The 19,534-nt window shown below is 37.1% G+C and overlaps 3 protein-coding genes across 7 annotated transcripts; 2 read left to right on the forward strand and 1 right to left on the reverse strand.

Moving 5' to 3' along the window:
- Nucleotides 1–111: 111 nt before the first annotated feature.
- On the reverse strand, nucleotides 112–5,014 carry LOC117636962 (microtubule-associated protein 70-1-like). Its single transcript, XM_034371691.1, has 11 exons — nucleotides 4,433–5,014; nucleotides 4,238–4,323; nucleotides 3,240–3,305; nucleotides 2,954–3,124; nucleotides 2,704–2,874; nucleotides 2,394–2,549; nucleotides 2,133–2,279; nucleotides 1,947–2,018; nucleotides 1,327–1,854; nucleotides 1,058–1,245; nucleotides 112–658 (listed from the first exon to the last, which is right to left on the reverse strand). Exons 1-11 carry the CDS (start codon nucleotides 4,677–4,679, stop codon nucleotides 619–621), a joined length of 1,872 nt encoding a protein of 623 aa, XP_034227582.1. The 5' UTR covers nucleotides 4,680–5,014; the 3' UTR covers nucleotides 112–618.
- Nucleotides 5,015–10,015: 5,001 nt separating this feature from the next.
- Nucleotides 10,016–13,634, forward strand: LOC117614496 (pentatricopeptide repeat-containing protein At2g01740). 5 transcript variants are annotated; one of them, XM_034343324.1, is made up of 3 exons: nucleotides 10,016–12,998; nucleotides 13,123–13,186; nucleotides 13,279–13,634. In XM_034343324.1, the coding sequence occupies exon 1, from the start codon at nucleotides 10,109–10,111 to the stop codon at nucleotides 12,806–12,808; it is 2,700 nt and encodes an 899-aa protein (XP_034199215.1). In that variant the 5' UTR covers nucleotides 10,016–10,108; the 3' UTR covers nucleotides 12,809–12,998; nucleotides 13,123–13,186; nucleotides 13,279–13,634. The 5 variants fall into 5 exon arrangements, with proteins under 5 accessions (XP_034199215.1, XP_034199217.1, XP_034199216.1 ...); XM_034343326.1 differs by having other exon boundaries at nucleotides 13,329–13,634; XM_034343325.1 differs by having other exon boundaries at nucleotides 13,123–13,181.
- Nucleotides 13,635–13,911: 277 nt separating this feature from the next.
- LOC117614382 (dynamin-related protein 1C) lies at nucleotides 13,912–19,466 on the forward strand. The gene is made up of 16 exons (XM_034343184.1): nucleotides 13,912–14,292; nucleotides 14,413–14,476; nucleotides 14,784–14,891; nucleotides 15,125–15,226; nucleotides 15,401–15,451; nucleotides 15,568–15,629; nucleotides 16,146–16,236; nucleotides 16,365–16,429; nucleotides 16,621–16,815; nucleotides 16,908–17,027; nucleotides 17,105–17,175; nucleotides 17,882–18,107; nucleotides 18,206–18,256; nucleotides 18,487–18,748; nucleotides 18,853–18,992; nucleotides 19,083–19,466. The coding sequence occupies exons 1-16, from the start codon at nucleotides 14,161–14,163 to the stop codon at nucleotides 19,206–19,208; spliced, it is 1,866 nt and encodes a 621-aa protein (XP_034199075.1). The 5' UTR covers nucleotides 13,912–14,160; the 3' UTR covers nucleotides 19,209–19,466.
- The last annotated feature ends 68 nt before the right edge of the window (nucleotides 19,467–19,534 follow it).

A 19,534-nucleotide genomic window follows, 5' to 3' on the forward strand; every position in this document is an offset into this window, starting at 1 on the left:
CCCCATTTCAAACCATAGTGTATATCATAAAGCTAATAACATTATAGCCCAGTCCCCTAACGTGAGCTTGATAGGGACTACATAGGAATTTAACATTCTACCAGACATACATATAAATAACCAACAGTGGACTATAGATGAATTAACACAACCACAAAAGATCTGATCTTGATCTGGTTACAAGAATATTAACAAACCCTGAACCAACAACAATCACACTAGCTGCAATTACAAATATAAACTGCAAAAGATATAACAAAAGTAAAAACCAATAAGCTACCTATACAACACAATCATTGCCCACTCACGACACCACAAAAGGTTAGCCCAAAGTCAATAATCTTCTTCCCTTTCTCTTCTTTTCTGCTGATCTCTAAGCATGGGAATAACAATCTACGTCAGAAGCATACCGACTTCTTTCTCTGAGTTTGCCCTCCTTTTCGGATTCTCTCCTTGCCAGCTTTGGTGAACACAGTATCATCGGCATGCCAGCTACAATCTTTTAATCAATCACAGTAGGGGGAAAAAGGAAAAATAATAATAAAATGTGGAAAATGGAAGGAAGAACAAGGCCTATGCAGATTAACGCCTTTATGCAGCTGCAAATTAGGATTTTTATCATTGGGTGCTGCGTGTTAACCCACCTCGTGCCAAACCTCTGCACAAATATGTGAAACACGTCAACTTCTACAAGTTATGTAAAAACAATAATCACCACCATAGCCACAATTATTCTCATCAGAGCACAACATTCATATAGTGGTTGTACATTTATGTGAGAATGAGATTTTAAATGATCTGGCAGTTTTATCTTTGGAAAGAGAAAAAAAAATATGTTTCCTATATAAGCTCTATATAATTTGAAGGTATAAATAGTAATATAAATAGTAAGTACCAAGTGTAACAAATTTACACAAATGAGGGGATGTATATCCTAAAGCAAGTTGATCCATCATCGCCAATCTCTCTATTACTAAGAAAACATAATAAATGGTACAACCATAAAACTAGTTTGGCCTAAGACATTACAGGTGGTAAGAGATTGAAAAATAATTACCTTCCAGAAAGAACCTGAGCACTGTTGACAGAACCTTTGGCATTACCAAACCGCTTGGCCCTATTCTCATGTTCTTTGTCCACACGCATGGCAGCCACCTCCTTCTCCATGGCAGCAACTTCTCTTCTCATTTTCTTTGCCTCAACCTCCATTGCTTTAGTCAAGGTATCTACCTTCTTAGCCAACATCTGAAAGACAAGAATCACAAATGAATACTTAACCAAGAGCACACATTACAGAATAATAGACTGATAGAAAAGAATGTCGACCTCGATAGCGTCATCCTTATCTTTCAGGCTTTGATCTTTCTCATGACCAGCTTTCCTCAAAGCTACAACCTCTTTCTGCAGCAAATCATACAAAACCCCTGGAACACTATCCTCTATATCCACCGTTGAGAATTCATTTGGCTTATCATCCGAATTTCCCTTCCAGTTATTTTGTGCTTCACCATCCTTGGTTCCCTCACAAGATTGGTTAACTGAGAAACTGGGGCTTGTACCATTTAAGAGAACCTTACCCCTGTCCAGTGACCTTGTACCACCATCAAATGATTTTGATGTGCCTTTAGCATGCTTCAACACTGAACTGGTGCTAGAGGACAAAGACCTGACCGGTGTTCTCTTGGATAAATAGCCATTGGAAGTTAATTTTGGAATATTATCAGCCCCACCCAGAGACTGGCGTCGAGAGGGCCCATTGCTTGTACTTCTTCCCTCAGCTGTGCTGCGATTAGTACTGCTAGAAGATCCTCTGACACTCTCCTCAAGCACTTTAAGTCGCATATGGTATTTTTCCTGTTAAATACAAAGAGAACTTTTACTCTACATAACATCCCACCTTTAAATTACATACAAATTTGAAATTGATTGCAGAACTGGATTATTACTTTCAACTGAGCTTCGGACTTGGCGGCTCGCTCAGTTATGGCAAGCTTATCACGGAGTTGCTGCATTTCTCCCTGTAAGAACACAGTTTGGCAATTACAGTAAACAGTAAAGCCAAACACTGAAAGCTCAAAGAAAGTCAGTAAGAAGCTAAGAGTTCGACCAAAAAAGAAGATAAGAACCACTACCTGCAAGAATCTCCGTTCTTCAAGCCATTGTTTTACAGGCATCACTTTGTCATTAGCATCTTTCCACTCATTTGCTACCACTACAGCTACTCTGTTTGCTGTTACTTTTGCACGGGCCAACTCCCGGTCTAGAGTTTTCCTTTCCTCCTGAGAAACACAAAACCATACCTCTTCAATCTTAAGAATGCTTTCAACTACAGGTTACAGGTTAACAATAAGCAAAAGCCAATATTGAGCATCTATATATGTTTGGCATATTACATTCATCTCCTGGAATTTCCGCTGATAATCCCTCACAGCATTTGCCGCTGCACCTCCAGCAAGAACAGCCTCTTCCAACTCCCGCACAGTCTGAGTCAGCTTTTCAACCTCGGCAACCTTTTGTCTATGCATCTTGTCTAAAATTTTATTTTCTTCCTACCACACAGAAGCAGTAGAAATATAAATCATCCTAGTCGAACACCAAAAGCAGGAAACTATAATATTAAATTCCCAACACCACCGCCAAAAGAAGAAAAAATATGTCTAATGCACTTAAAGAAACGAATATCATGCATGACCTTGCACTTACCTGACAAATTTCTATCTGTTTCATTAACTCTTGGTTTTTATTCTGAAGATCATCCACCATGGAGGCCTTAGCCAAAGCAACCTGAACAGTCCTCTCAGCCTCAAGTAAAGCTGCTTCTTTTGATTTGGTAAGGCGATCCAAAGCTTTGTTATCATCTTGAAGCTTTGCAATCTGTAAGCAGCAAAGTAACTAATTAATTAAACTTACAAGTCAACATAAATTCCGTCTGCTAGGGTAACACACAAAGTACCTCTTGTCGAGCAAGCTTGAGCTCAGCCTCCAGAGGTGCAAGAATGGCTTCAATTGGAGGCATATCATCATCCTTTTGGGCAGCATGAACCCTGCGTAGAGTAGCTTCAGCTGCAAACTGAGCTGCCATGGAAGCTTTCTTCTCATCATTGATTTTTTTAATTTCTAGATTCTGCAAAACATTTTTTGACGAAGTAGAATTGTGATAACAAGTATATATAACCAAAGTGAAAATAAGTTTGCGAACTTTCAGATAAGTTGAGACGAGGATCAAATTCAAATAATACTTTGCTTTCTAGAAGTGATTCTGTTAACTTCAGCTTCTCCTCCACCTTTGATAGTTCATCAGTGAGCTGCAATGTAATCAAAACACAGAAAAATAGAAAAGTCAGCAACAATTTTAATGACATACTAGTTAAATGAGAGAGAAAACAAAGGGAAAAAATTCCCCTAATATTACACATATCAAAATTTAAGATTTATGATGTCCAGCGTTCCAGATTATCAGAAAACAAAATTCTTTGATATCTCTCAAAGTGGCTAATGGAAACAAATGCAAGTGTCACAATAAAGGAGGAAACCATGAGCTATATTGCAAACATGAGAAAATGTACCAATTAAGGCTGTTAAGCATTTTCCTTCTCTCTGTTTTTTTCTTTTTGTTCTTTTTTTGGTGAACAGGACTGTTGAGCATTTAAGCTCACATGCCAACAATATTCCTATACAAGTAATACATTACTATACATACCAAAATTTTGGGCCAATTAAAATATGTTACCCCAGAACTAAAAAAGGAATAAGAACTAGTTAAATTCTTTTTCAGGAAGAACAAGTCAAATTCTTAATAATCAACTTATGCTAGTTAGTTCTCCAGAAATGGAATCCAAAAAATAAATTAACCCTTGCCTTGCCCCTGAGTTACTAGAAAACAGATTCCCTATTGATCATAATAATTGTTAAAATAGCCATCGTCTACTCCTGCAATTCCCAGGATCCTAAAATATGGGCTAAATGTAAATTTTATTATTAAGGAAGAAACACGACCAAGAATAATTCTTCAGACGTGACTGATATTGCCCGGAGAGAAGGAAACTATACAAATTTCAATTTGAATAAGATTTGAGATTCAAATTCAAGACAAACACATAAGCTGCTTGGCAAAGATGCCAACCTAGAAAATCCAGAAACCAATATTAGTATACACACATGGACACGCAAAAAAAAAAAAAAAAAAAAAAAAAGAGCAGCTCGAAAAATCAGCGTAATAGCAAATGACGAAAATAACCTCTTCAACAGCCTTTTCTCTGGCTCTTTCAGAGAGCTTGAGAGCCTTGATCTGAGCCTGTGCCTCTCCTAACTCCCGGTCCTTATCTGCAAAACTCACCCAAAAACAACAGTCAAAACGGAGAAACTACACTCTAAATCGAGCAAAAGCAGTAGCAAATCTCGAGAAAACCAGCGGATCGAGCCGCATTCGCACCTCTGACTTCATTCTCGAGCCGATTGAGCTCGACCTTGACCGGATCCGAGCCGTGCAAGAGGTTAATGAACTCGTCGCCGTCCATGCTCGGCCTCATGAATCCTCTTCTCCGCGATGAACTCTTCCCCTCCTTGAACGATCCCGACACCGTCAGTGGCGGCGGTGTCGGAGTAGCCCCCGGAGCCGGTCCATTACAGCTGAACTCCGCCACCGGAGTCGTACCTCCGTCGCCGGAAACCTCATCCATAGCCGATCTGAGTAGCGCACACTCTTTCACATCCAAATGCAGGTCAGGATTCGAAATGCCTAGGGTTTCAAATCGTAGATAAATATACAGATACGCAGATTATAGATATGTAGATATTGAGAGAGAAGGAGAGAAGGAGAGAGTGTTGAGCTTTTGGGAAAAATGGTGATTTTTAGAGAGAGAAATGGAGTGGGTTTTCTCTTGCCTTGTCTTTTCTCTCTCTAGATTGTGATTTAAATCTGGTTGTGGCTAGAGAGAGAGTGAGTAGATTTAGTTTGATTAATTAAATAGACTGGCGAAGAGGAATGGGGACGCTTTGCTGTTAAGCAGACACTAGTGCATGCGACTCTCAGTATTATTAAGTAGACTCCTTCAAACAGTTAATAATACTCCTACTTACTTTGATTTGTTTCTTTTTGTTTTTCTTTTGGGCTTTGGGCTTTTTTGGTCTTGCGATGTTTACTTCTAGGATAAGCTAGAACCGTAACGCGCACTCTCACGCAAAGGGAAGGCCTCTGGGTACCGTATACGCACAGTACATGGATGCGCATTGTAGCAGGCTGGCAGCGCTATATATTTCAGTAATTCTTTTTTTTTTTTTTTTTTCTCATTGTTAAGAATTCAGTTTTTCTATTCCAATTGTTATTACAACAAAGATGACAATAAAATATTAACGTCATATACATTTCTAAAAATATATATTTTTAAAATAGCGACTTTTTTTTAATTAACGGGTCATGTGGGTTCGAACTTGACATTTTTTTCAATATTGATAATCAAAATATCATTAGACTAAGAGCTAATTAGAGCATTGGCAATAGTTAGAATCAATGCAATTTTATTGCATGAAATTGATCAAAAACAATAAAATCTCACTTGTAATAGTGTGATTTAGTTCATTGCAGTAGAGGGTATGAACCCTCTATTGCAACCATGGGACCCACATGCAAATAAATAAAAAAATTTACAGCAATTAATGCGTTATGTAGCATCCGCAATGGTTCTTCAATAATTCAATGAAATATAATAAATATATCAATTAAATTTTTTTTCCAAATATATTAAAAATTGATCTCTTTTTAAAGATCTATTTGAGAATATTGTAATGGTATATTTTGTAATGTTATTAAATTTATCCTTTTTATTTTATTTGAGTATGTAAAAGACGTGTACATAGATATAATTATTTATCGAAAGCTATTGAACCGTACAAATGCAAGTAAAAACTGCAGTTTAATTCAATAGATGCTAAAAAAGATCAATTTATTGAACTATTGAACAACCATTGCGGATGCTCTTAGTTAAAACATGGTATACCTAACACTTTATTTCAAACTCTTTATTTTGTAACAAATCAACCTAGTTTTTAAGAAATCCATAATTCTATCACTTTTCTCTCTCTTTTTTTTCTTTACTTTTTTTATGAATAATCTAACACTCTTTCATAGTAACAAAATATATGCAACTATCAAAAGAATTTTAAACATGAGAATGAAAGATAAACAAATACAAAATGAGGCATTTAAGTTTTTGTGAGGAATTTTTTTAATATTTTGTACGACAGTACTAATATAAATTTTCTATACAACAACATTTGAGAGTGGCCGGTGCCCATGGCATGCACTGGCTCCACCCCTTGTCACTTTGTTGTTTTTCAATAGGAGGAAAATTATAAAAATCGTTTCAAGAACAACTACTTGTCTAAATAGACCCCTTAAAAGAAGATAATATTCAGTGTTAACCTTGGACAGGGCAGCTAGTACGACTGCCTTGGGCTCACTATCCAGAGGCCCCAATTTGTTATTTTTTTTTATACGGTGTTAGATTATATTTATTATATTTATAAAAATATCTTATAAAAAAAAGTAACATGGGGTCTTTGAACTCTTTTAAACTATAGTTGATTGCAAATTTGGAAGTTTTAAGTTTGTTGTTGTGGAGGAGGATTTCTCAAATTCCATGTTGTTCTTTGTTTATTATTTGAAGTATTAAAATTTCATTGGATTTCCTTCTACAGTTTTCTATTACAAGTTGCAACAATTCATGAAAAAACAACAATCTGAAATCAGAAAAAGAAAAAGAAATTATTGAATTGTTACAAGTATTTATCTTGCTTATGCATTTGATTTGAATGAGACAAGTCAAATTATATATTAAGGGCTTAATCTTTTACATTTGTTATGGGTCATGAAAATTTCAGGACCGTCCTGATAATATTCCAAAACTTTACATATGAAAAATGAGATAAATTGGGCATCTAACATTATCTATTTGGAATGCATCATTTTCTCTATAAATGCATGGAAGATTTGATTCCATATGGCCAACTATGAGGCACGCTCGATTTTCAAATACATTTGGAGCATGTAGAGAAAGAATTTTGTATCACAAACCTCATTTGGATGAAAGGAAGGATGTGGGAAGTTGTATGAGCCATTGCATTGCATGCATAAATCAAACTCTGATCTGAACAGTCTAATGGGTCACGATGAAACAATTATCACGGGTGCAATGTCTAATTGGGACCAGTAATATCAAATTAGAAATTCATATGCAGACTCGAGAGTGGTAAGTGTCATTGTCAAATATTGAGAAAATAACCAAAGAAAACTGTAATTCAAGTGATATTGTAGTAATCAAATATTAAGGGCATGGCATTATCAGGCATTATTTAGGCAGTAAATCACTTTCACCCACCTGCCCAAAATCAGTTCGCCAATAGCATCGCAGGCCAATAACGGTTTTGGTATGCTCAGCCCAATTGGAGACTCAATATATGCAAGAAGACTTGTTACAACAAGTAGCATCTTTGTTTCCTATATTATGAAGAAAAAAATTTGTGCGATGAGGCTGTCAAATACATTAGATTTCTCACATACTTATTATTTACATAATAGCATAATTGTGAGATGAGACATATTGTATACGGTATAAATATCTTTTATAATGCGTTCACAATGGTACATTATTCTTTTTATAGGTCATGTTTAGTAGGTTTGATTGAACTGAACTGAACTGAACTATTTCAATTAGAATAGACAAGAATTCTAACTGTTTGTTTGGTGTGCTGGGACTTTAGTTATTAAATAGAAAATTAGATCAAAATCCAAAACTGCCAGAGTTTATTAGGAATAACCCATGAATTTTTAATTTTGATGTAAACCCAAAATTGCTAGGATTTATTAGGAATAACCCATGCATTTTTAATTTTGATGTAAACCCAATGACTAGCGCTCCACGTCAACAAATTTACCATAATGAGATGACGAGTTAGTCTTATATTTATTAAGTCTTATGAGGGGGGTGGGAAATGTGTAACTCATAAGAATTGACTTGGACTCAACTCCAATCTAATCCAAACCGCACTATTGAACAAGACCTTAAAGAGACAACCCCTTGATTTCAAAGGTTGTTAAGCAATAAGCATGGGTTATGAAGCTGGAAATCGAGGGGATGCGAATTTGCATGCAGCCAAACAAGCCCTAGATGGAGTATGCTCAAATTCTCTCAGTTTTTGTGCACTTTTTGAGATAAAATAGGAGGGGGATAAGGTAAAGAAATTGGAAAAGATAGCAAAAGCTGCTGCATTGGCCTTTTTGATAACGTTGCTATCCCTTGAAGAATCAACATGACTGGAAGGTCGAGTGAGATTTTTTCTTTTTTTCTTTTTGGGTATAAGTAGAAAGCTTTATTTTATATATTTTTTTTAAAAGCTCTTAATCTGGATTTCAGTAGGCTTAAAAACGGATTTGAAAGTGAGTGAATGGGTTGTGTCCCCTCAACCACCTAAACTATGCTTTTTTCTGATTTCGAAATTTAAAAACAAACCGTTCATCATATAAAACACACAGTGACACTTCACAATTTGCTGCTTGAGGTTCAACGGCAGAGCGATGCTGACACTACACTGACTGACCACTCTTCCCTAATTCCATTATTTTCTATCAGCAAAGCTCCATCGCCTGCCCTGCAGTCATTGTTGTGCACATTACTTTCAAAATTGTTAATTAGTACTAATTTGGTAATTAAACTAGCTCTTTAATTACTTGAAGAAAAAAAATGACGTTATAACTTTTTGATTTTTAACTTTTAAATGTTTGGTTTAGTGCTTCATTCATTCGTGCTTCTAGCTAGGCCCTTTCGATCCAAAGGCCACGTGTGTGGCGAAGACGTGTAGGCCTGGGTTCAGACAAGAAATGATGGTTTATTGTCAACTTCATTTTCGGTTTTTGGTGTTGCATTGCAACTTTGCAAGACAGAAAAAATAGCGGGGCAGTATTAAAAGTCGATTTAATTTAAAGCTATCAAAGCTTTAATTGATTTTGAACCAACTTGAACTGTGGTCGTGGCTGGGCTTGGGTTTGGCAATGAGTTCAATGTAGAAATGACATCTGTTCAACTTTGGATGAAAGCCAATAGGGCTGGTTTTCTTAGTGGTTTGAATATTCATTTCAAACATTAAAAAATAAAAAAAAGAGTTGAAATCTCAAACATCAGGAAGAATCGCATGTTGCTGTTTTTTTTTGTTGCCGTTAAAATAAACAAAATATGAAGTCGCTGGAAATGGGCTTAACGAAGCCGAAAGTCATGGCTTTTAAGACCGAAAGAGTGGGACTGAAGGGAAGCTGAAGCAAATTAGTAGTGCCAACTGCTACATCCAGTTATTACTTGTTTTGGTGCAGGCAGGTGTGGCGGCGGTGGACATCTTAGAAATTATAAGTTAAAATAATACACCCAACCGTGAATTTAATAGTAACCATTTGTTAACATATTCACTTTCATTTTTGGTACGGTAAAAGAATAATTGTATGCTTATTTGACATTGAAGAATTTATTGTTCAAAATAATCTACGTGATACTTCTATTCTCAATGTTAGAAGATGTCTCAAGTTCAAATCTTCTCCATCAATTTTTAAAAAAGACAAAAAAAATTGGTAGATGTCCAATTATCTCAGTACCAATGTCCCTAAATGCATCTAAAATAAACAGCTTAAATACAAAAAACTGAGTAATTAAAAAAAAAAAAAAAAGTCTTTCTAGCTTTAAAAAAAACACAAACACACACTTTCATATTTTAGTTTCTATTGGTAAAGAAATTTGAAAAAAAAGGCATCCAAGTTATGCATCTTGTGGCCCACCAATGTCCCTATGGGTCACAAGAGCCCATGTTGGATAGCCTTTCACTCTTGTTCTAAAATCCAAGAGGCCTTCTCTTATTGGGAGTTTAGAGCAATTCAGGCTTGAGAAAAATATCCAAGCCCAATTATCTCTACATAAGCACTACAAAAGCAAATGGTCCGTCCAAAATAGACTTCCACTCTTCGTTTGAGAAAACGACATCGTCAAGAAGGTGCAAGCCTAAACCCCAGCAAAACCCTGAATTTTCTTAGCTCAACCGCCAAACACAGCTCACCAGATACCATCCATGAATGATCAGAGAAACCCTCCAGTTAATTGGTCACCTGCGAAGAACCTCACAGCTCCCGAGTCATTCTACCTGCAACAAGCTCCTACACAACCTGATTAGCTCCAACTGCGGTGAGCTCTCTCTGAAAATCCTCTCCCACTTGGTCTCCAAAGGGTACAATCCTCACCGCTCTTCATTCAATTCAGTTATCTCCTTTTTATGTAAATTGGGTCATATTAGTTTTGCCCGAAAGCTCATTAATTCGATGCCGAGATACGGGTGCTTGCCTGATATTGTAACTTACAATTCTTTGATGGATGGGTATTGTAAATTTTCTGACATTGATGAAGCTTGTTTGCTGATGAAAGAGATACGCATGAGAGGATGTAGACCTGATTTGGTTACTTTTAATGTATTGCTTAACGGGTTCTGTAATGTTAAAATGAAGAAAGAAGCTTTGGTTTATATAGGTTTGATGTGGAAGAGTTGTTCACCGAATGTAGTTACATATAGTCACTTTATAGATATGTTTTGTAAAATGGAGGATTTGGGTTTGGGTTATAGGCTGCTTGGTGATATGGTGAAGGATGGGGTGCTGCCGAATTTCTTCGCTTTTACTTCTTTGATTGATGGATATTGTAAGGCTGGTAATTTGGAGGTTGCTTTTGAATTGCTTGAGAAGATGAGGCAATCGTCACTTTTACCAAATGTGGTTACTTATAATGCTTTAATTAAAGGGATTTGCATGAAGGGGATGTTGGGAAGAGCCGATTATTTGTTTTCTAAGATGTGGGAAGATGGGTTTGAGCCTAATTCAGCAGTCTATACTTCAATGATAGATGGACATTTAAAGAAAGGAAATTTAGATGATGCCATGAAGTATATGAGTAAAATGCATGATCAAGGGTTCAGCCTTGATGTAGCTGCATATGGGGCGGTTATCTCAGGCCTCTGTAAAAATGGTCGGCTAGATAAAGTAATGCAGTTTATTGAAGATATGGTTGGGAGTGGGTTAGCTCCAGATCAGATGTTGCTGACGACCATTATGGATGCATATTTCAAAGCGAATTTAAAAGCAGCTTCAGGTGTCTACGGGGAATTGTTAGTAACCCTCCAATTCTTTGCTCTCCTGCAAAGAACCTCACAGTTCCCAACTCCCTTTACCTGCAACAAGCTCCTACATAGCCTCATTAGCTCCAACTGTGGAGAGCTCTCAGTGAAAATCTTCTGCCACTTGCTCTCCAAAGGTTACAATCCTCATCCCTCTTCATTCAATTCAGTTATCTCCTTTTTCTGTAAATTGGGTCATATTAGTTTTGCCCGAACACTCGTGGATTCGATGCCAAGATATGGGTGCTTGCCTGATATTGTAACTTACAATTCTTTGATTGACGGGTATTGTAAATTTTGTGATATTGATGAAGCTTGTTTGATAATGAGAAAGATACGCATAGGAGGGTGTATACCTGATTTGGGTACGTTTAATATATTGTTTAACGGCTTTTGTAAGGTCAAAATGAAGAAAGAAGCATTTGTCTATATGGGTTTGATGTGGAAGAGTTGTTCACCGAATGTGGTTACATATAGTACCTTTATAGACATGTTCTGTAAAACAGGGGACTTGGGTTTGGGTTATAGGGTGCTTGGTGGTATGGTGAAGGATGGGGTGTTGCCGAATTTGTTTGCTTTTACTTCTTTGATTGATGGGTATTGTAAGGCTGGTAATTTGGAGGTTGCATTTGAATTGCTTGAGAAAATGAGACAATCGTCACTGTTACCAAATGTGGTTACTTATAATGCTCTAATAAAAGGGCTCTGCATGCAGGGGATGTCTGAAAGAGCCGATTATTTGTTTTCTAAGATGTGGGAAGATGGGGTTGAGCCTAATTCAGCTGTTTACACTTCAATGATAGATGGACACTTACAGAAAGGAAATGTGGATGATGCTATGAAGTATATGAGTAGAATGCATGATCAAGGGTTTAACCTTGATGTAGCTGCATATGGGGTGGTTATCTCAGGCCTCTGTAAAAACAGCCGATTAGATAAAGCAATTCAGTTTATTGAAGATATGGTTTCTAGTGGGTTAGTTCCAGATCAGATGTTGTTGGCGACCATCATGGATGCATATTTCAAAGCTGGGAATTTAAAAGCAGCTTTGGGTGTCTACAGGGAATTGTTAGAAAGGGGTTTCGAACCTGATGGTGTGACTCTTTCAGCCTTGATGGATGGCTTATGCAAGCATGGGTGTCTGAAGGAGGCAAGAGGCTACTTTTGCAAGGAAAAGGCCAATGAAATTTCATACTCTGTGCTTATTAATGGGATGTGTAAGGAAGGAAACCTAAGTGAAGTTGAGAAGGTCTTCAGGGAGATGTCAGAGGCAGGGTTTATTCCAGACAAGTATGTATACACTTCTTGGATTACTGGTCTATGCAAACAGGGTAGTCTGCCCGAGGCTTTTCGACTCAAGAATAAAATGGTTAAAGAGGGCATTATACCCGATCTGTTAACTTATAGCTCACTTATTTTTGGTTTAGCAAATGCTGGACTCATGATTGAAGCGAAACAGGTATTTGATGATATGTTGAAAAAAGGAATCACTCCTGACTCTGCAGTCTTTGATATTCTGATCAGAGGCTATCACAAGGAAGGTAATGATGCTGCCATTTCAAGCTTGTATGATGAAATGAGAAAGAGAGGGCTTGTAGATGGAGAACATTAATTTGTAATAGCATTAAGGCTTCGCTGGTTCCATATGATCAAGTCAATTCCTTGCAGAAGGACCTAATTTTATCCGCCGCTATGTTTGGTGAACATGTGCAATATGATTCGTACAAGGCTATTCGTCCCAATTGAAAGTCATGGACAAAGTGGTCTGCCTACTCTATATTTCAATCAGGAGCAAAACTAAGGTTATACCTCTGATCTTGTACATATCTTTTCTTTCTTTGATCGGGCTGATTATACATATCTTTGTCTGTAGAATTGTTTGACATCGTCTAATGTGCTAACTCATTTCATCTTTTGTGTCATCAGCTCTTTCTATAAGCTTGAAGGATGCTTGGCACTGCTGTTGAACATCGACACATGTAACAGTAAGGTCATCGCTCATTGATTCTGATTAGCAAGCTTTTCATCAAATGAAGGAAATGCTCATTTCTTATATTTCCTCATTTGTTTTTGCTGGTCTAGCTATTTGATTTTGCTATTGGTGTGTATTGGCCGATGTTTTATCGGCTCAGAGATGCTTGCAAACATATCAGGAAATGCTGCCATTTTCATTAGGCATGCCTCGTTCGTTGAGCAGCTGGCAACTAGCATGGCCTTGCCAAACTCTCGAGTGAATCTGATAAACTGAGCCTCAACAACAAAAAGGCCCAAGACTAATGTGGTTTCTGATTGTTCTAGTGATACGACTGAGTTTGAATAATAAAATGTAAGGGTTGTGTCCAACATTTTACGCAATGGCGGTTTGTATTACATGTATGTAATCAACTAAAGGCAATATTACAATGAAAGAAAAGGATCTTACGCGATTTTCAACTGTATATCTAAATTTAGACCACCCACCCTTCTTGTCATTATTTTTTGTGTGGTCATTTTAGATTTAGATCTGATGTACTACAACATTATGCACCACCCTTACCTAGAAAAAGAAAAAGAAAAATGTAAAAGATGCAACTGAATAAAAGTAAAAAACAGAATCAAAATATATAGGAAAAAGAAGGATAAGTTAACCATCTGAAAATTTTACCAAACCAAAAATAAATAAATAAATATTTGTAAGATAGGTTGTTTGTGAGCATCGAACTTTACAAGCCCAATTACATTAACGTTGATGCACATACGTGCACCAACCATCGCTACTCTCATAACCGTTTTTTCTGTTTATTCTCTATTTCTCCCTCTCTCTCTCTCAGATTCCATCTGCTAACCTAAACCCACATCAAATCTTTGATCCAAACACTCACTATTGATCCCGCATTGCCTTCTCAGATCCAAACCTTCTCCTCCCACTAACCCACATTTCCTCTCGCAGATCTTCGATCGTCGGTTTAATTTGATCTTAAATCAATGGCCAGATTGGAGAGCCTGATCGGCCTGGTCAACAGAATCCAGCGAGCCTGCACCGTTCTAGGCGATCATGGCGGTGAGGGTTTGTCGCTCTGGGAAGCTCTTCCTACCGTTGCCGTTGTTGGAGGCCAGGTCTTTCTCTGCCTCCACTTCATCCATGTCCTCTGTTTTGATAACTTCTAATTTTCGTTTAAAATAAAATTCGCTTGGGTTTTTGATTTTCAATGCTATCATATCTTGTTGTGGAAACAGAGTTCTGGAAAGTCATCGGTTTTGGAGAGCGTGGTCGGGAGAGATTTCTTGCCTCGTGGATCCGGTAATTCTCACCTCTTCAAATTTTTTCAAAGATGTTTGCTTTCATTTCATTTTTATTTTTTTTTACTTTGGTTGTGTTTATGGTTACTTGGAAACTGAGCAGAATGTCAGATGCAGTGTGGGTTTTATTTGTTTATAACTTTATATATCAGATTCTGCTTAGTAAAACATTTAAAGCTCATTTAAAGCAAAGCTATATGATTTGCACTAAGCTCAGTGGAGTGGAGGCTATCCCTTCATGAATCCCAAATTGATAAAATATGCCATATATTGCTTTTCTTCTTACATTATCTTTCTTTGGTCGCAAGGTATTGTGACAAGGAGACCGTTAGTGTTGCAACTTCACCAGACGGATGAGGGACGGGCTGAATATGGAGAGTTTCTTCATGCACCTAAGAAGAAATTCACTGATTTTGGTATGTCAACTTTTAATGCAAGGTGCATTTTCTCTTTGGCTATTAATGTAAAGGTGAATTCTTTGAGCTAATGATAATTGCATTTAAGGGATAATTATGTAGTTTCCATAGGATTGGATGGTAGTTGTTTAAGTTACATTGATATGCCCCTTTTGTCTTTCTTCTTCCTTTTATTTTTTAGTTTTTTCTTGGTTCTTACACTGAACAATGAGTATTACTGTTTGTTATTGCAGCGTCTGTACGTAAGGAGATCCAGGATGAGACTGATCGTATTACTGGGAAAACAAAACACATCTCTAACATTCCAATTCATCTCAGCATATATTCTCCAAATGGTTTGTATTTTCATTTCCTGCGATGACATTATGGATGGAAATCGTTTAATAAGTCCAGATGCTTTTTATTTACTTATTATCTTCTGTTATTCCTTTGTTGACTGGTATTGTTAGATATTGTTAACAATACCTGTCAGTTTGAATTGCGTGGTAATAAGTTTATTTGTGTGGCAGTTGTAAACTTGACACTTGTAGATCTTCCTGGATTGACAAAGGTGGCAGTAGGTATCTATCTCTCTCTCTATCTGTCTCTATTTCTCTCTCTGTCTCTGTCTCTGTCTCTGTCTCTCTCTCTCTCTCCAGTTTGGTAAGAGCTTCGTGAAAATTTTCTTGATTTGCAGAGGGACAACCAGACACCATTGTTGAAGATATTGAGAATATGGTCCGTTCTTATGTTGAGAAGGTGAATATACTTTCTTTGCTTTGGTTAAAGTGTAACTAGTAAAGTATGCAGGTCCATGACAACGAGTGAAGTGACAAAAATACCCTTACAAAGCGAAAAAAAAATACTTGGAACAATTACTATCAGATGATTGAGAATTCGATATACATCTTTGATAGCATAGCACATGCCAAATTACATCTGATTAACGTACTATACTATCTGTTACATCTGATGATTGGCGTACTTTCTACTATCAAGCATTGGGTAAACCAAGACATGTGCCTAAGACCTCACAGGTCATTACTTCTCGATCACCTGATTGACAAAAATCCGAAGAAGACAGGTGACATTTAGGTGGCCCACAAGGAATGACCTGTGAGGTCTGAGGTACACGTCTGGGTTTACCCAATACTGGTTCTTAAGGACATGACTATTCCTTTGCCGGTATAATGTTGTTTGCATGATCAATTTATCATTCATTACTTATCTTTTACCACTACTGTACTCAGTCTAATGGACTTATTCGATTTGTAGCCTAACTGCATTATATTGGCTATATCACCTGCTAATCAAGATATTGCCACTTCAGATGCCATCAAACTTGCAAAAGAAGTCGACCCTACAGGTAATATGAACTATACCTGGAGAGGCTACAACACTTTTTTCACCTTAGTTCATTGTTTATCAAAAGGAATGTTCGGTTTATAAGGGAAGAAAAACTTACTTCTTTCCTATTATGTTTGGCATTTTTAGGTGAAAGGACATTTGGAGTGCTAACAAAACTTGATCTGATGGACAAGGGAACCAACGCTCTGGATGTAGGGATCCAATCATACTCACTACATAATTGACCAGACAATAAAAGTTACTTGGTTATAGAAGTGCACTATTTTAACTTTCATGAATCATGCTTGTTACCTTTCGGTCTTTCATGATTTCATGGTTGTTACCTTACTTCTGGTGGTGGCCATAACATCACACTAATGGGTACTCTTTATGAATGTTGAAGGTTATAGAAGGAAGGTCATATAGACTGCAACACCCGTGGGTAGGAATTGTGAACCGTTCACAAGCTGATATCAACAAGAACGTTGACATGATTGCTGCTCGTCGGAAGGAGAAAGAATACTTTGAAACTAGTCCTGAATACGGACACTTGGCGCACAAAATGGGCTCAGAATATCTTGCCAAACTTTTGTCTAAGGTCTTAGTTATCAATAATTGTCTTATCTGGCTTAATATTTGCACATGATAATGTTATTGAAACAGCTTTTTCCGTTGCGTCTTCCTTATCAGCATCTGGAGATTGTCATCAGGCAGCGTATACCTAGTATCATTGCTTTGATAAATAAGACCATTGATGAGCTTAATGCCGAGCTGGATCGTATAGGCAGGCCAATTGGTGTAGATTCAGGGGTAACGTTGTTGACCTTGTAGAGTCAAGTTTTCTTGTTTATGACAGGTTTCACTTACTTGTGTTACTATATTTACAGGCACAGCTATACACTATTTTAGAACTATGTCGTGCATTTGACCGTGTATTTAAGGAACACCTGGATGGAGGGTAAATTTCATGACCTCTCTGCAACATGTATTGGTTGTTCAAGTTGAAAATTCCGTAGTCTCCGAGGTTCCATGTTGACATTGTATGTGATTTGATTTCTCAGCATACTAGGGTTGTTCTTCTGAAACATGTGCTCTTGACTCATTGATTGAGTTTTTGAACCAAACCCCTAGAGATAGAGAACTTAGTATGGTTCTATGAAGGAACATGCCATCAAGTTTAAACTGTCTGTTGTGTTCTACATCCAGTATTTTACAACTGTAGAGCTTACCTATGAAGTTGAGTTTTCCATTTTATGAGCGCATTACTCGTTGTTTGTCCAGAATCTTCATCAAATACTTTAAAATGAGTTTACGCTAGGACTCTGCAGACTTACAACTTATGATTTGGCTTCATTTGCAATACTCTGCCCCTTCATTTCTTGGGAAAACTTAAAACTATTTAGGCTTCACTAGACGTATTAGTAATTGCAAGAGTTGCAAGAAAAGTGGGTAATTTTTAAAATTGCACTGCGTGTGGTGGATAAAGAAAACCTTGAAAGAGAATCACTGCCCTTGTACTTGTTCATGGTTTGAATATCATGAAGTTATGATGAGTTCTGAGTTTGATTTGAGACAAGTTCTATGTAGTATAGGTCTGATATCTGAAAGAAAAAGTATCTTACTTATTTCCTAATATATATATTAATTATACGTTGCTACTTCAGGCGACCTGGTGGAGATCGAATATATAAAGTTTTTGACCATCAATTACCGGCTGCCTTGAAAAAGCTTCCCTTTGATCGGCATCTCTCTTTAAAGAATGTCCAAAAAGTTGTTACTGAGGCTGATGGTTATCAGCCCCATTTGATTGCTCCAGAACAAGGATACCGAAGACTCATTGACGGATCTATTGTCTATTTCAAAGGACCAGCTGAAGCCTCTGTGGATGCTGTAATGTTCTTTTTTCTTTCACTTGCTAAGATGTAGTGAATATCAACAATGTATCCTGTGTTTATCTGAGTATTTTTCACTCCATTGCTTTCCAACAGGTGCACTTTGTTTTGAAAGAACTTGTACGGAAGTCAATAGCTGAAACAGAGGTATTTTTACAATTTTACATGTGATTTAAGCAGTTTTATGCAAAATCAGTCTGCACCAGTGCTTTTACTTTGCCACAGTTGTGCGACTCGACTAAATTAAATTTGTATTTATCTTAGTTATGCTGTCATTCATGAATCCAGAGGGGGCTATCTACATAACTTTGGGATCCCCAACAGTCAACATTTGGATGGAACTTAATTGTAATGGTGCTACTTTATGGAAATTGCAGGAATTGAAACGATTCCCTACACTTCAATCTGATATTGCAGCAGCTTCCACAGAAGCGTTGGAAAGATTTCGTGACGAAAGCAGGAAAACAGTTACACGGCTGGTGGAAATGGAGTCCAGTTATCTGACAGTCGAATTTTTCAGAAAGCTTAATCTTGAATCAGACAAAGGTCCAAATCAAACAGGACCAAATGCGGACAAAAACTCAAAAGAACCAGTACAAAACATGGACCGTTTTGGAGATAATTATCTCAGGAGAATTGGTATGAAAAATTCAAGACTCCATGCACTCTCATACTGGCTAAGGCGTAAATTCATTACAGTTTTTATTTTTATGTTTTGCTGAGATGAAATATATTTGTATCAGCATCAAATGTCAACTCTTATATCAATATGGTTTGTGAGACGCTGAGGAATTCGATTCCCAAGGCTGTTGTTCACTGTCAAGTTCGAGAGGCCAAGAGATCTCTGCTCAACCTCTTCTACACCCAAATTGGGAGGCAAGAGGTGAGTTCACTTTTCAAAGCTAACTCTTTTTGGTGAGTTAAAAGAGAAGTTGATGGTATATAATTTATGTGTTCCCTTTGGTGTGTGCAGAAGGAGAGGCTTGGTGCAATGTTGGATGAGGATCCAGCGCTCATGGAAAAGCGAACGAACATTGCCAAACGGCTTGAACTATACAAGTCAGCTAGAGATGAGATCGATTCTGTTGCATGGAAATGATGGAGCCACATTACATTGCATGAGGCTGCTCATGCTAGATTTGACATGACAAAATACCAGATTTGGACGTGCATATTCTTCTTTCTACTTGAAATAAGAAAAACCCACAGGTGCTGCAAGAGCTTAGATTTGAATTGAACTTGCACATGATTCTTTCACCCACTTTTTTTCTTCATTGAACATAAACTTAAACTCAATGTACAATCATATGATTCTTTCTTAATAGTTATTGGATCCCTACTTTTTTTTTTTTCCACACATTTTATGATAATCAGCATCTCATGTGATGGATCATATTATACGAGAGAAACATATTGAAAATAGAG

This window comes from Prunus dulcis, chromosome 1, assembly GCF_902201215.1.
Source record: "Prunus dulcis chromosome 1, ALMONDv2, whole genome shotgun sequence".
Classification (NCBI taxonomy): Eukaryota; Viridiplantae; Streptophyta; class Magnoliopsida; order Rosales; family Rosaceae; genus Prunus; species Prunus dulcis.

What these genes read in the sequence shown, in the direction of transcription:
- LOC117636962 (XM_034371691.1), bottom strand. Translation starts at nt 4,679, where the DNA reads ATGGATGAGGTTTCCGGCGACGGAGGTACGACTCCGGTGGCGGAGTTC. An exon ending in GAGAAAAGGCTGTTGAAGAG is followed by an intron (nt 3,306 to 4,237) that starts GTTATTTTCGTC and finishes ATTACATTGCAG; the next exon opens with CTCACTGATGAACTATCAAA. An exon ending in TCAAGCTTGCTCGACAAGAG is followed by an intron (nt 2,875 to 2,953) that starts GTACTTTGTGTG and finishes TGCTGCTTACAG; the next exon opens with ATTGCAAAGCTTCAAGATGA.
- LOC117614496 (XM_034343323.1), top strand. Translation starts at nt 10,109, where the DNA reads ATGATCAGAGAAACCCTCCAGTTAATTGGTCACCTGCGAAGAACCTCA.
- LOC117614382 (XM_034343184.1), top strand. Translation starts at nt 14,161, where the DNA reads ATGGCCAGATTGGAGAGCCTGATCGGCCTGGTCAACAGAATCCAGCGA. An exon ending in GAAGAAATTCACTGATTTTG is followed by an intron (nt 14,892 to 15,124) that starts GTATGTCAACTT and finishes TTGTTATTGCAG; the next exon opens with CGTCTGTACGTAAGGAGATC. An exon ending in AGGGAACCAACGCTCTGGAT is followed by an intron (nt 16,430 to 16,620) that starts GTAGGGATCCAA and finishes TGAATGTTGAAG; the next exon opens with GTTATAGAAGGAAGGTCATA.